This window comes from Chaetodon auriga, chromosome 21 (assembly GCF_051107435.1).
Source record: "Chaetodon auriga isolate fChaAug3 chromosome 21, fChaAug3.hap1, whole genome shotgun sequence".
In the NCBI taxonomy this organism is placed as follows: domain Eukaryota; kingdom Metazoa; phylum Chordata; class Actinopteri; order Chaetodontiformes; family Chaetodontidae; genus Chaetodon; species Chaetodon auriga.
In genome coordinates this window covers 2,002,501-2,017,771 of record NC_135094.1, presented here as the reverse complement: position 1 = coordinate 2,017,771, position 15,271 = coordinate 2,002,501, and the positions used below count along the sequence as shown (strand labels likewise).

General features: G+C 45.0%; 2 protein-coding genes across 4 annotated transcripts; both read right to left on the bottom strand.

Annotated features, from left to right (window-relative positions):
* Window positions 1-137: 137 nt before the first annotated feature.
* On the bottom strand, window positions 138-3,361 carry lrrc34 (leucine rich repeat containing 34). The gene is made up of 11 exons (XM_076761831.1): window positions 3,255-3,361; window positions 2,390-2,502; window positions 2,250-2,314; window positions 2,019-2,105; window positions 1,617-1,745; window positions 1,403-1,498; window positions 1,157-1,311; window positions 919-1,074; window positions 488-614; window positions 263-401; window positions 138-226 (listed from the first exon to the last, which is right to left on the bottom strand). The coding sequence occupies exons 1-11, from the start codon at window positions 3,359-3,361 to the stop codon at window positions 138-140; spliced, it is 1,263 nt and encodes a 420-aa protein (XP_076617946.1).
* A 205-nt stretch (window positions 3,362-3,566) lies between these two features.
* On the bottom strand, window positions 3,567-9,320 carry mynn (myoneurin). 3 transcript variants are annotated; one of them, XM_076721536.1, is made up of 10 exons: window positions 9,284-9,320; window positions 8,652-8,708; window positions 8,511-8,533; window positions 7,499-7,772; window positions 6,458-7,389; window positions 6,182-6,341; window positions 5,871-6,049; window positions 5,567-5,659; window positions 5,311-5,436; window positions 3,567-5,049 (listed from the first exon to the last, which is right to left on the bottom strand). In XM_076721536.1, exons 4-10 carry the CDS (start codon window positions 7,762-7,764, stop codon window positions 4,622-4,624), a joined length of 2,184 nt encoding a protein of 727 aa, XP_076577651.1. In that variant the 5' UTR covers window positions 7,765-7,772; window positions 8,511-8,533; window positions 8,652-8,708; window positions 9,284-9,320; the 3' UTR covers window positions 3,567-4,621. The 3 variants fall into 3 exon arrangements, with proteins under 3 accessions (XP_076577651.1, XP_076577653.1, XP_076577652.1); XM_076721538.1 differs by having other exon boundaries at window positions 7,499-7,769; XM_076721537.1 differs by lacking the exon at window positions 9,284-9,320 and adding an exon at window positions 9,138-9,204.
* Between the last annotated feature and the right edge of the window lie 5,951 nt (window positions 9,321-15,271).

Here is a 15,271-nt window from a genome sequence, read left to right as displayed (position 1 = left end):
TCATGACTTCTTTCCTTTGGCGTTTGTTTTATTTTGTTCTTCTGACGTGTGTTTGCGTTTCAGTCAGATTTTAAGTCTCTTTTTAAGTCGGTCTTTCGGTCACAGCGTGTTGGGATGCTGGTGGATGTGAGGAGCGTCTAGCAGGGCTGCAGGGGAACAAGCTGATGGCTCTCAGTGTGTGGTGGAGAGGCGGAGTCGGGGCTGGCAGCGTGGTCTGTTAACGGGTCTGTCGCGGTGCTGGAGGCGGGTGGTGTGTCTGTACCAGAGCTGTTCGTTGTGTAACAGTGTCTCCTCACACTGTGGAAGACCTCAGCGAGAAACACCCGCCCGTCCACCTCATACGGGCTGACGTCTGTCTGCTCTGGAGGCAGGCGGCCGCTGGCGATCAGCTCCCTGACGGCCTGAGGGGGGAGCAGTTCCACACATAGAACATGAAGTGAGTGTGTCACAGTTCAGGGATGGGACAGGAAGTGTGTGTGCGTGCTACCTGACAGACAGGCTCCTCCAGGTGGTTTCCCCAGATGTAGATGTGGCTCAGAGATTTGTTAACTTTCAAAGCCCGGGACAAAGACAGCAGGCCGTCCGTCCTGATGTTGTTACTGCTGACAGACAGCCTGACACACAGACACACAGACGTTTGTGACAGTAGATAATCATTCAGTAATCTAAAACTGTGTAAAATAAATTAAATACTAGACTCTTTAGCCTCTTCAGATGTATTAAAATAAATAAACCACTGGACACTTTCTCTTGCAGACACTAAGACTAAGGTGACGGGGTCAGGAAGCCAAAAAGGCGGCTCAGCGTACAAAACCAAGAGTGTATCTGAGAGAATGTGCGTGTAGCCAGAGGGAGGAATGTCCCTTTAACGTCTTCATGGACGCAGCGTTGATGCTTGTCTGAGTTTGTGGGACTCACTCTCTCAGGACGCAGCCTGGCCAGGCGACGGCCTCACTCAGATACCGAGCGCCTTCATCTTCAATCCGATTGGCCGACAGATCTATGATCTCCAGCGTTTGGTTCCTCTTCAGCACCTCAGCGAGGTGACGCACGCCGTCACGAGTCACGCGGTTGCTGCAGGCAGCAAAGACAAAATGGAAGAAGGAAGTAGAGTCGACGTGGGAGGAATGGACGCAGAGGATGTTTTTGCTCCTACCAGCGCAGGTCCAGGTAGCGCAGGCTGCGGTTGAGCCGCAGGCCTTCGGTCAGCCTCTCCATCCCGGTGTCGGTCATGCCCATCTTCCCCAGGTGGAGCTCCACCAGGCTGCTGTTCACCGCCAGCATCTCAGAGAAGTGCACCGCCCACTCCTCCTGAGGGACAGACGGAGAGCTTCAGGTTTCAAACATCTGTCTGCTGACGTTTGCTGAGCTTGGTCAGTATAACACACCAGTGTGTTTGTACCTGGTGGCTGAAGAGCAGCGGCCGGCTGATATCGACAGAGCGAAGAGTCGTGTTGCTCTTCAACACGATGGCGAACGCTATGACGCTCTGAGTGGCCTGCAGGGACAGAGAGGCGGGGTCAGAGACACTGGCCGCTGATCGTCTCACTGGACAGCTGTGTCTGTGTGTGTGTGTGTGTGTGTGTGTGTGTGTGTGTGTGTGTGTGTGTGTTCACCAGGTCGCAGGCAGCCAGCTCCAGCTCCTTCAACGTGTTGTTCACCTGCAGCATGCTGGCCAGGTGCATGGCTCCTCTGTTCTCGATCTTATTACCTGACAGTCTGAGGGAGAGCAAGGTGCTGTTACACTGCAGAGAGAGAGAGAGAGAGAGAGAGAGAGAGAGAGAGAGAGAGAGAGAGAGAGAGAGACAGAGAACATAACAACATAACTTTCTGAAACTGAAAATGTGAAGGCGGAAGTGAAAAATCATAAAATAGTAACAGTCAGTAAACTTGTGAAAAGACTGAAACCAATACTGAATATATCTAATAACAAGTGTTGTTGTGTATCAAAGCCTCTGTGTGTGTGTGTGTGTGTGTGTGTGTGTGTGTGTGTGTGTGTGTGTGTGTGAGATATGAACCTGCAGGCTGTCGGCGAGAACTTTGGCTCCGTCTGTCTGGATGTTGTTGAACATCAGGTCCAGAGAGAGCAGCGCTGAGTCGTCCTCCTGCTCAGTGAAAACACAGATAAGATGAAACATGATGAAAAAGAAACCCAGAAATGTTTTTTCTTTGTCTTTTGACATCAACCTGCACATGTAAGCTAACAGTTTATCTAAATGTGGCACAGTTAGATCCTGTTACCTGCTTACCTGTAAGAGATCAGCGAGGTGTACGACCCCTTCGTCTGTTATGTTGTTGTACCCGACATCAAGACCTGTTGATACCAGAACAAGTTTGAAATTATGAAAAAATGTCCAAGTCAAGGTGTTCACCTAACCCCTCTGCTCACCTGTCACACACTTGTTGTTCCTCAGACATTTGGAGAGAACAAGAACGTCTTTGTCATCAAGTCGCTGAATTCTTCTCAGCCGGTTGTTTCCTGTCAGTTTTAAGGTGACTTTCCTGCCAAAAACACACAGAAACAAACTTCATGGATTTCATGATGGAACCACATGCTGCCTTCAGGTGCGCTGCATAAAGTCTGACGTCTGAGTTGTACACACCGACTGTTGCAGATTTTGGATGGAAATAAAACAAATAGATGGCACAATATAAAGATAATGAACCGCGGTTTCATTTTCTAAACTGAGCTATTTTAACTTTTCAGTAGATTCATTCATAACAGTGCAACATATTTTACTTCTTATTGTTCACGTTTTGTAAATAAACTACCAGCAAAAAAAAAAGGTAAAATATGTAGTGGACTAAAAACTACAATATTCGCATCTGAAATGTAGAGAAGTAGAAAAATAAAGTAGCAGGAAATGGAAACTCAAGTAAAGCACAGAAACTTCAAAAGCCAAAATTCAATGCTGTCCAGTAAATGCTACTTAAATACAGCAGTTACTTACCTTTCACCACTGCTAATATTTGGCTACTCTTACTAACCTTTCAACCACTTTTACTTACGTTTAAGACGTAAGTAAGTGCCGTTAAATCAAAAAAAATAATTATTAAGTCAAATGTAGAGTTTTTACTTGTAATGTAATATTTCTACGCTGTGATGATGAATCCATCACAGCCAAACTCAGAATCAGTCGGCAGCACCTGAAGGCAACATTAGCTCCGAAAGCTAGTTTAACCTGAACGATTCGCGATTAAAACGCTAAAACGTGTAAAACTTGAAGCCGCTTGAGTTCACATTCGACACTCACTCCGTTACCGTCGTCTTCTCTAACATTTCTACAATATCTGGATTTATTTTTATCTGATGTTCTGCGCAGACAGCGGCGTAAAACTCCGAAACTTTTTCGTTAGCCATCCTTACACCTGCGGCAGGGTTTGAGTTGCTATGGCAATAACAGAGGACGGCGCGTCACGAAGGACAAAATGTACAAAAGCCTCAAAGAAAATTTTAGATTTGACATTCAACAGGAGATAAAAGGCCAAGGATACAGGACAGACAGGCAAATCCAAGCAGAAAACTGACACAGCTCAGGACAAAAAGTGAAAATCTTAAATAACTATAAGCAATAATCATTTATTTCTGGACATCACTGAGACAAACCACCTGATTGTCCCTTTTTGTCTTTAGTTTTATTTTGCTATTGTATAGCTTTTATGCAGTAGTGAACTTGTACATATATGTAATTCACATTTCTGTACAGATAATGCAGACGTTTTATCCAAAAGAAGAAGAAAAAAAGAAAGCGGTAAACAAAACAACAGCTTCTTTAAGGTGACAGAAATACTCCATAACGCAGTTTTCAAATGTGAATCACAAACACTTCTGCTACGGCCTAAAGCAGCTGCTTTAAAAAACAAATGAACTACACATATTCCACTGAAACAAAAACCTCGGTTTGCATCAACAGGGCTACGTTTACACGAGTGAAGCCACCATCACATGTCAAACACTTAAGGGTGGAACAGTTATGATAAATAAAATCATATCTCATGATGATAACGAGGCTCCTACATTTCTACGTTACCTATTAAAACAATGCACGCGTTGCACTGGCTGTCCCATTATATATTCTGATAAACTGAGCTGCAGCAGAAGGAACTCCAGCCACACGTCAACGTCTCACAAAATGTTGTTAGTCTCACGGTTTTTTTTGGCAAAGTAGTGGAATTAAGTGGAGAGCAGAGAGAAGGTTTCTATCTGACGTCATTTTTAGCATTTAGCTGAAGCTGCTATCCAGAGACGTAAGGATGAGAAGACACGCGGCTCTAAGTGAGGACATATTTAAACTGTGTGGAACATTTTCGCAGGTCAGCACAGGCTGTTCTAAACGGGCTCCTGCTGGAACTAAACTCAGGACCTTCTGCTCTGCGTTTACATCTGAAGTTTAAGGATACGCTGATCAGACTGGAGGGGCCTGCAGCTGTGGATGAGGACTTCAGTTAGCTTTGATGAGGCAAGAAGAAAAACTGAAATAACCGAACAGAATCCTTTTTCACTTCCAGGTGAGCAAAGGTCCATTAAAGTCTGATTGTGGGCTGTGAGCCTGAATGTGAGGGCTGACTGTGGCTGTATGTTAAAATGTTCCACCAGGGCGACACCGGCGCGGCTCACGCCTCACTGCTGAGGGGGGTTGTGTTCGGCGTTGTCCACCGTCCTGATGATGACGATCTGCTCCAGGCCCTGGGCGGGGGAGGGCGGCGGCCGCAGCTGCTCCACCAGAGCATGGAGGGTGTCTGAGTTGATGGTCTGCTCTTGGTCAGGTTCGAAGGTCACCTGGTCAGTGGGGTTGACAGGAGGGTGAGAGGGCTCCGTCTTGAAGTCCTGCATGATGGCGGTGGCGTCGGTGGTGCTAGCAGCATCAGTGGTGGCGGAAGCGTCGGCGTCAGTAGCGCCGTCAGCGGATGCCGCCTCGGCTTTGGGGTTGGGCGTGGCCGGCTCGGGGTTGGGCGGCTCACCTTCGTGGAAGGAAACCACGCCTTTGTTTTCCTGGGAGAGTTTGCTCTGGACAAAGGCCACAGGATGACTGGAAGCCAGGAGGACGACTGCACACGCACGCGCACGCACGCACACACACACACACACACACACACACACACACACACACACACACACACACACAGAGGAAGTTATCAAACAGTGAAACAGTTTGTTAAAATCACATCAGTTTGTCTCACACGTCAACAGCTTAATCAGCTGGATCCTGAGCTGCAGGTACACTCACATGTGTAAACACACACTGTGCCAGCCTTCACACACACACACACACACACACACACACACACACCCACACACACACAGCTCACCTGCTCGGGCTCTCTCCTTGTGTTGCCGCACTTCGTCAGCGTGAGCCTTCTCCTGGTGTTTGATCATGTTCTTCACGCTGGCAAATCTGTTTCCACACAGCAGACACTGCACACCTGTGTTCCCATCTACACACACACACACACCACAGTGTGAACAACATTAAATTTCACAGATGAACGTTCAGAGAGAGCTCCAGTTTCTCAGCAGTTAACGGTCTGTTGTGACATCATCCAAAGTGGGATCAGGAAAACTCACCTGGGTGAAGTCGCCGCATGTGTTTCTTCAGCTCGGAAGACGTCACGAAGCTCGAGTCACATTTGGGTTGTGAACATCTGTACGGCGTCTCACCTGAAATACAAACACATCGGGACGTTCAGGAGTGTGACAGAAACAGCTGCTTCGAGCCCAAAGTCAACGGGTTTTGGCTGTTAAGTGTCTCGATCTGTCCAAAGACTCTGGAAGGAAACCAAAGCAGCTCAGCTGAGAGATTCCAGCTGGCCGAAGTTCAACGGGCTCACTCGCTCTTCGCTGCATTAATAAACGTGGGAAACGCTCTCACCTGTGTGTTTTCGTGCGTGAGCGATGAGGGACGAGGACACAGAGAACGACATGCCGCACAGATCGCACTGGTAGGGCTTCTCTCCGGTGTGTCGACGCTTGTGATAGGTCAGCGTGCTGGACTGAGCGAACGCCTGACCACAGATGTCACAGACGTACGGTTTCTCCCCGCTGTGCAGCCTGCAGAGAACAAACACACACACCAAAATAAGCCAGACGCTGGATGTGTGTACGCAAGAACCATGACTCAACATCAGAGTCCAGACTTCTTCAGACTTGGCGCTGCAGTGATACCCGAAGCAGAGCGTGTACCTGATGTGTATTTTGAAGTTGGATGAGGTGGCGAACTTGAATCCGCAGCGCTCGCAGGTGTACGGCTTCTCCTCTCCGTGGTGCATCCGGCGGTGAGCGACCAGCTGACACTTCTGAGCGAAACACTTGTCGCAGTCGGAGCAACTAAATGGCTTCTCGCCTGCAACAAACACCGGAGAAAAAACGCTGATAACTATGAAAACATTTCCTCATCCGGCCCGAGCCGACACGAGCACGCTTGTTCGTAGAAGGAAGGAACTATTACTCATAGCTCACCTGTGTGTATGCGCAGGTGTGTTTTCAGCTGGGTCGCCTGTCGGAAGGTCTTGGAGCAGAAGATGCAGACAAACGGCTTCAGCCCCTTGTGGATCTTCTCATGTCTGTGCAGGCTGCTCACATCTTTGAACAGTTTGTTGCACTCGGTGCACGACAGCGACAGCTCGGTCATCTCTGACTCATCCTGCTCCCCGAACTCGAATTCGCCATCATCCGTCCCTGCCCCGCCGCTCTCCTCTGCGTCCTCCTCGGCCCTCCTCCTGCCTCGCCCCCTGCCTCTCCCCCTCCCGCGGCCTCGCCCCCTCCGCCCCTCGCCGCTGCTCAGTCGAGGTTTCTTCACGGGGATGTCGTCGTCCTGCGAGGGGCTCCAGTCTGCAGAGGTGTCCCCGAAGTCCTTCACACTGGTGTCGGAATCTTCCAGATACGGATCTTCACTTTCCAAACCTCCGATCCCTCTCCCCCTGCCCCTCCCTCTGCCTCTCCCCCTCCCCCTGCCCCTCCCCCTGTAGCCAGAGGTTTTAGGGGTGTCGGCCGAGCTGCTCGCCTCCACCTGCTCACCGCTGAAACTCTTCGGCCTTCTGCCCCTCTTCCTCCCCTGTCCTCTTCCAGCGCTCTTTGGTGTTGTGGGGGTGTACTCTGCATCACTTCGGTCTCCCTCGTCCATATCTACATCTTTGACCTCATCAGGCTGCACTTTGACATCCTTCCCCTCATCCTGCCAGTCCCCTCCAACGGAGACAATGGACAGGGGAACTGGCGAGCTGGTGCTGCCGGGAGAGGCCGGACTGGAAGGAGAGACACCAGCTTCTTTATCTGCCTCCGACTGGGACGTCTCGCTCGGCTCAGACCAGTGGTGGATTTCCTCCATGTACTTTGTGGCTTCAGACATTCCCAGGAATACAGCCGCTCGACGCACAGCTGCTTGCCTGGTACTGAAACCATGAAAACCAACATTAATTCATGAAGTTAGTTAAAAAATAATTTAGCTGAACCTTAATCCTCTTTACAAACACATCACACAGCACATCAGATCAGTTTTACCTGCTGAGGTTCATCTGTCCAGTGTAGATAAACTCCAGAAGCTTCTCCAGAGCGTACCGGCTGACCTTGTCGGGGTCCAGGGTCGTGACCTCTTGGCCCTTTTCAGCCTGGGAGGAGAAGTACTTGCTGAACGCAGCCAGGATGTTGCGGTGGGCTCTGAACTCCACGTCTCTCACCATTATGGTGATATCACATAAAAAGTCCATCTCCCGCTGCTGATGCAAGCGCTGCAAGAGCAGCCTGCCATGACTGGTGACGTGAGCCATCTGTGCTGCTGGTTAACAAGGGAAGAGACTGTCAGCATTAACGTCGGTTACTTTTCCTCTTCATAAGTATTCTTCTCTGGGAGGTGAGCAATCGGCCTCATGAAGCCTGAAACGTGCTGTCACACACACAATCGTTTAACTATTGCTGCTACAAGACTTAAATTGTATGTTTTTTGGTTTTCTGTGATGATTTTTAAGACATTAAGTCTGTTTGAATACATGTGTGCTAACCAACACTAAACATCTGCTCCTGTTTCACAGACATTTCAAGACAAAGTAAAATTAACAAAACAAACAACGAGAAAGCAAAGCAACATTGTGTTGGTTTGTGTCTCGGTGCTTTGTGACTTCCTGTCTGTGGCTCTCATCTCTCGGCTCATTGGTTGCTTTTGAAGACACAAACACCTCCCAAATATTTTGTTTCATTTTCTAAAAATAAGGCTCGGTGATTTCCTTAAACGGCCGGTCACTGCATTTATCAAACACCCCTCAAACTGGAGGAAATGTTGCTTCTGCCGGGGACTATTTTCAGAGGTGGATTCATTAACATTCAGTGCAACAGTGAGGCTCTACGGGACAGAGGCTAAGATACACCAGACTCAACAGTAATAAATATATAGACTATCACCAGACTTCTCCTTTGAGTCTTAAAGTACTTTATTTAAGAGTATTTAATGTGTGTTAAACTATCATGACATGATACTTTCAGAGACCTACAAACAGCCTGCAGAGTGTTTATGACTCACCAGGTGAAAATCCAATGTCAGAGCTGGAGAACAAGAAAAGAATATTTAAATTAAATTCAAATGATATAAAAAATGGCTTCAAAGCACAGAAAAACTTTTCTGCTGGGACTGTAAACATGCATAATAAAAGCCCTAACTTACTCTCAGTAGTGTGTCTGCTTCACCTCCTCTAACTCTTCCTGTAGTCTGTAGATTTCTCTGTTGGAGATATGATGATGAATGTAAAGGAGAGTACAGAGGACAATCCCTGGAGCCTAAATAAACATTCACCATCTGCATAAACATTTATCCACACATTTATTCTCTGAATCAGCTGCCTTGACAGGTGAGATGGAGAAGCAGTTTTGGAAAATAAAAGCTCCCGCCTGCTTCCTGAGCAGGCCTAACAGGCATGCTAATGCTAACAGCAGTGTCGTAGATAGCTTAAAATCACTTCTGACGGTCGTCCGTTGTTTCACATAGATTTATGAATACTTTGTGTACTGTACAAGCCACCGCAGAAGCGACTATAGTCATTCAGTGTTTAACCAGAGCGAACAATATGCGAAGCTAAAGCTAACTGTTTTCGTAGTGGTAAAAAGCGCGGAAAACATTGTGCTCTTATTTCGAAGGTTTGACTGTTTGTACCGGCGGTGTCGGCGTAAGTTGGCACAAACTGTTGGAAACGCTTATTTCAAAGACAAGCCGTGCAAACGCGTCGTCAGTTATTAGAAAGTGTCGCTGTAAATGCACAATTTTAATCCAGCACAAAGTAAATAAAAGCAGAAAAGTACCTTCTAATATCCGCGATCTCCAGCCATTATCCCCTGACGTCATGGGCTCTCGCGAGACGTCGCCTTCCAACAAAGATGTTCAGTTTGGTCAAGATGAACACCGTCACGCACGGACAACGGACGAGAGTCAGGCGTGAATGTAACCGAAAAACACAGATCACCAGCAAGAAGAAGGGATTCCCTGTGAGTGAATCCACAGTCACAGTTTGCTAAAGACGATTGAAACTGGTTGTGATTTTTTTAAATCTTTTTTTGAATTCTTTTATTTTGGAACTTTATCCAACACAGGTGAACTACAGTGGGCCTAGACGTGCATACACGACAAAAAATAAAGTAAACCAAGAAGTGTATAAGATTAACTACGGAAGCCGAGAAATATGGAACGTAGGAACTGTAGCGCTTCCAGTTTTTTTTAATGCCGGTATCTCGAGGTCACTGTTTCATTATCTCGCGCTCTCTTCGTCAGTAGAAGCTTACTAAAATGTATTCTTGTCAAATTCTTCCTCATTTATCCTCTGCTGATTTTCTTGCTTTGAATTGTGACGTCCATTATTCCTTACAGAGCAAACAGTCTGCTAAACCTGCTTTAACATGATGTACCTGTGTGGTATTCTTGTGCAGCTGACCTCTGCCTCTATTTTCTGCATTTTTTCCTGTATATTTTTACTCGCAGAGCTTTATGTGCTGTTGTACATGTTTGTGCAGATTTCAGCCTTCTCAGAATAATAACTCAAATCTGTCGGTTATTGCCACAGCAGTAAATCGCATGAAAAAAACTCCAGATATTTATTGCTTTATTGATTGCAGTTTGATTAATGCAGCTGGGTTCTCGCTTCGGGACTACAGAGGAATAATTTGCCTTAAATTTCTGCGTAATGTGCTTTTCTTTTCAGACTGGATGAGTTTAAAAAGCTGAAGTTACTAGATGTTTATTATATTACACAGACTTCAGACTACTAAAGATTATAACAGTAAGAAATGATGCACCTCTTTAAGGTATTACCATGAACACAGAAATAATTTATTTTCATTACAGTGGTGCCGAAATGAGATATAATATAAACTCATAAAATATTTATATTTCAGGCTTTTATGTACAGAGCAAGATGCGATGTGTTACCAAAATAAAGCAGCCTGGAGTAAGAAGAGCAACATTCAGAGCTGATCGTATCAGAGTCCATTTTCACAGAGAGGACTTCCGTCCTTTGAAAATAGGACACAAAACAAACAAATAATGAGACAAAATGTGACGGGAGAGATCTCGTCAGGGCCAGTTTAGATGCTCAGATTAATGCTCAAAGAGTATTTTAACATCTGCAGAAAAACTTGTTTTTTTGTGGCCTCCGGTGGTTGAAGTCAACTCACAGAGGTCAGAGGTCAGTGATTGTTTAAATGCTTTAATTGATCAACTGCTTTTCTGGGCTTTACATCCAGATCCTCACACTCATAAACTGAGGTTGAAAACACATCATTTTGAGATACTTGTACTTCACTTAACCAAGTACATTTCCGCAAATACTGCATTGAAGTACAACTCTGAAGTGTCTATTTGTCTATTTGTACTCCAAGTCGATCAACCATTGAACTCCAGTGTGATATTATTATGGACGAAGATACTCAACAGTATGTAAAGTAGTTGAAACTCCACTTGTACCAGCTGCAACACTAAAGAGACACATGCTTAAAGTATTATAATCCAATGATACAGAGTATTTTTACACAGTGGTATTGCTATTTTTCCTTAGATAAAGGATCTGAGTACTCCCTCCTCCTCTGGAGAATGAAGTACGGTGTTGAAATCTGTTTTTCTATCCAGCTCCTGGACTGATTAATGATCTTCACGGCGTCCCACAGTAAACTCTTCCTCCACAGTGATTTCGATCTCTGCAGGTGGAGTTTCATGGGAGATAAATGAGCTGAATATCGTACTGATAACACCTTCAGCCTCACTGCGTCTCTCTTATTATCCCGCCTATCATCAGCTGATGATGACTGATGAGATTTACTGGAAGTTTCTGCCGTTCTCCAGAGTTTTTATCCTGCTGTTGCCTAAAAACAGAACCATTAAAACCTTCATAATGTGAGCTGAAGATCCCTAATCCTTTCAAACGAGCCTCATTAATCTGCACCAGGAGCATCAGTTTGGTGTTCATCAGGAGCAAACTGCCAGCCGGGGAGCCGTTTCAGCTCGCGAAGGCGGTCGGTAAAGCCTCTCTCCGGCCCTCGCCGGGATGCTGAAGGCAGCGGGAGCAGCACGACGTCCTGAAGCTGCATTTATTGTTGACAGGTGATGAAAGTTTAATGTGCAGAATGGGCTCAAACACGAGCCTCACAGAAACACAACAATCACAGTAAATGGCTGGAGGCTGTGTGACGGACCATTAGTGCAGTATTAGTACCTTTATGAGTGAAGGATGTGAATACTTATACTGTTAGTATCCACTCAGCCCTGATAACACCCCAGACACACACACACACACACACACACACACACACACACACACACACACACCTATGCTGGTGTCATGTGAAAACCTTGTAACTCTTAACAATTGTCCATTCTTCAACTTTTATGAATAAAAAAAAGACAATTTCAAATAATTGTACGAAGACACAGAAAAATTTAGAAAAGAGATCCTCTGCTTCATGTCGGGATATTGATTGAGCTGTAGTTGCTGAAATCATAAGTATTGATCCATCTTGCAACAGTCAATGACCCATTTCAGAATCAGACTCATGTAAGTCATATTTTCAGATTAGTGGTGAATTCATCACTTTAATGCTGCAGCTCGTAAAAGTGGACTGATTTTAATGACTTTACCTTCTGCTGGGCAGCTTAAATTTTAATTCTTTTACACGGGGGTTGCAATGCAAATTTCATTGACATGTCAATGCTCAATGACAATAAAAGCAATCTTGAATCTTAATTCTATAATTAATAATTAAAATTTCTTAATAAAAAATCTGAAATGCAACCACGCTGTACTTGTTGGTGATATTTATGGCACATATTTTATGATTTAATAGCTTTCTTATCATGAAAATAGAACAACAGCATCGGCTCCTCTTTACAGTGAGCTGAGAGGAGGAGCGTGGAGGAGGTTTCAGCCTTTCATCCATCAGGAGGTGAAATCCACCAGTAAAATATCATATCTTATTTTACTGCTGTAGATGTTTCATCTTAAGCTCATTGAACTCCTTTATATCCTGTTGGCTGCTTTAATCTACAGCAACGCATCAGATTCTATAAGATCACCATATGTGTGCAGCGCGGCCGTCCTGTGAGAACCACATATCTCCAAAAAGTTTAACGAGCTCAGAAAAACAGCCTGTTTTTAAGTTTGTGACGATGCATTTTCAGCTGATCCAAGAGGCTTTTTAAAGAGTTTATTGAGCTGAAGAAGAGGAGAATTTTCTCTAGACATGAAGGAAGAATTCATCCTTCAGTTCAGCACAAACATCTGGAGATACGTGGTTTTCACTGGATATGAAGAGGATGAAAAACTGTAATCTGAAAACTTAAAAGTACCTAAAGCTGTGAGACAAATGTACTCGAGTAAAAGTGCAGCATTTGTCTCTGAGAAGAAGTGGAGTAGATGTACAAAGTAGTATAAAGTGTAATGTACAAGTACCTCATATTTGTATTTAAGTACAGCACAGGAGTAAATGCACTCAGTCACATTCCAGCACTGTTAAAAGACCAGCGGTGGAAGAAATATTCAGAGTATATGTAGAAATATTGCAGAAATATCACAATACACTGGAGTTGTACTTGAGTAAAAGTACAAGTAGTATCAGCAAAACACATAGAAGTCGGCTCACTAACAGTAACCATAGCTGTCAGATAAAAAGTACAATAAAAAGTGCAACATTTCGTAGTGAAGCAGAAGTTAAAGAAGCATAAAAGAGAAACTCTCAAGTGAAGTAAAAACACTGCAAATTGTTCTTCTTGCTTGAGTTTGTTACTAGAAAAGAAAAAAAGTGTAAAAACACTGTTGCATCCTTTTATCGTGAACACGTTATCAGTCTCTGCAGTTGAGATGTTTCGACTGGGAGCAGCGAAAATGCAAATGAGGAGCTGAGGAGCGGCGAAGCTCAGAATGAGATAAGACGTCTGAGCAGCCGGTGCTTGAACGCACCACGGGGTTACTGTGAGTGCTCTTCATCATCTGACCACGCAATGCTCCTTTAATGTGGCACCCTTCACTTTGACACCTCTGTGCTCTGTGTGTGTGTGTGTGTGTTGTGGGAGTATATAAGCATGTATGTAATGTGTGCCACTGTTTGTGCAGCGTGATCAAACAGATGCCTTCAGGGGTCAGGTTGGTGTGCTTGGTTGGTGTGTGTGTGTGTGTGTGTGTGTGTGTGTGTGTGTGTGTGTGTGTGTGTGGGTGGGAGGCAAACTGTTTGAATATGAGATAGCAGAGAGCTTTAACAGCTTCTCTGCAGTAAAAATGGCAGCTGTACATCAGGCAGGAGGCTGCTGATGTGGCTCAGACAGACAGATCTGTCCGTCAGTCTGTCTGTCCACCTGTCTGTCTAACAGCATTTTACACACACCGACCTCCTGAGGTCTGCAGCTGTTGGATATCTTAATGCGTTTTGGTCATAATAAGGCTGCAATTATAGTATTTGATAGAAGGCCAGATCCTAAAATGTTGATGCTGATGTTAACTTTAGTTTATTTTTCCTCTCTTAGTCTTTTATGTGTATGTACAAAACATATTCATGTAAAAGAAGAAGAAGAAGAAGAAGAAGAAGAAGAAGAAGAAGAAGAAGTAGAGGGCCTTGTTTATTGATTGTTTGCAGAGCTGGAAGAATACTCAGATATTCTTATGTAAAAGAAGCAATACCAGAGTGTAGAAATACTCTGTTGCAAAATTCTACTTCAGTAGAAGTAGAATTTCAATCTAATTTCCTAAATCATTCATTCTGTTTTCACGTCAGAGTAATGAGGTAATTAATAACGCTAACAATGGCTCTGATGTTATTGGTCTTAAAGACAGAGCAGCTGCTGTGAAAACCATTAATTCAACCTGAAAGACCTCCCTCGCTTTGGAAACTGAAACTCGACAACAAAAAAAATCTCTTGTCCTTCCTCGGTCGACCGCAGGATGTGGCCCCCTGAAGCCGAGGATCAGAGCTGGAAGAGTCGCTGATCATCACCGCGGAACTTCACAGGAGCACGTCTGATTTCCAACATCTCTGTGTTACATAAGAGGCGCTGAAGACTCCCACATTAGCAGGGATGTTACAGTGAGGTCAGCGGCAGGATGCTGGAGCACATCTGTGTCTTCTCCTCTCTCTCCCACATAAACACAGAGCTCCTGACACATTGATTATGTGGTTCAGCTGGCAGCAGCTCTGCAGACAAAGAGGCATGTGTGTGTTTAACTGTGTGCATGTGCATGTCTGTGTGTGTGTGTGTGTGTGTGTGTGTGTGTGCATTAAGCCCACACCGGTGACGATCCTTTGTCAAACTGGGACCATGAATTGTCACGATATTCATGTAATGTTCCTGCAGGGACTTAAAGTTTGTCGGTCAGTGCTTCCTGTCGTCGGCCATCGAAGCTCTGTGGTGTTTCTGTGATTCTTCCACAGTTCTGCTCTTCCACCTTCAGGTGTCTGTCACTCAACTGTGCTGCTCCTCAGTCAAGAAACTAAGATTTCCAGGCGTGGTTTATCAGAGGAAGCTGGTTGTGATCAGCTGCATCAAGTTAGCGAAAAGTATACCCGGAAGTGAGGCGATTTTCCCTTCAAAATAAACATGTTGATTTGAGTAAATTCAACCACAATTGTAATTTATCTGAATGTCCGATCTTCATGTCATTACATTTGTTTTGTTGACTTGTATTATTTAAGTTCACAGACAGTTTACATGCATTCAAACAAACATTCAGTGTCACGAACATGAAACAGGATTTTATTGAGTGTTGTCAATTCGGAGTGATGTACACTGAAAATGCAAGTGTGGGGCCTCTGTGTCAT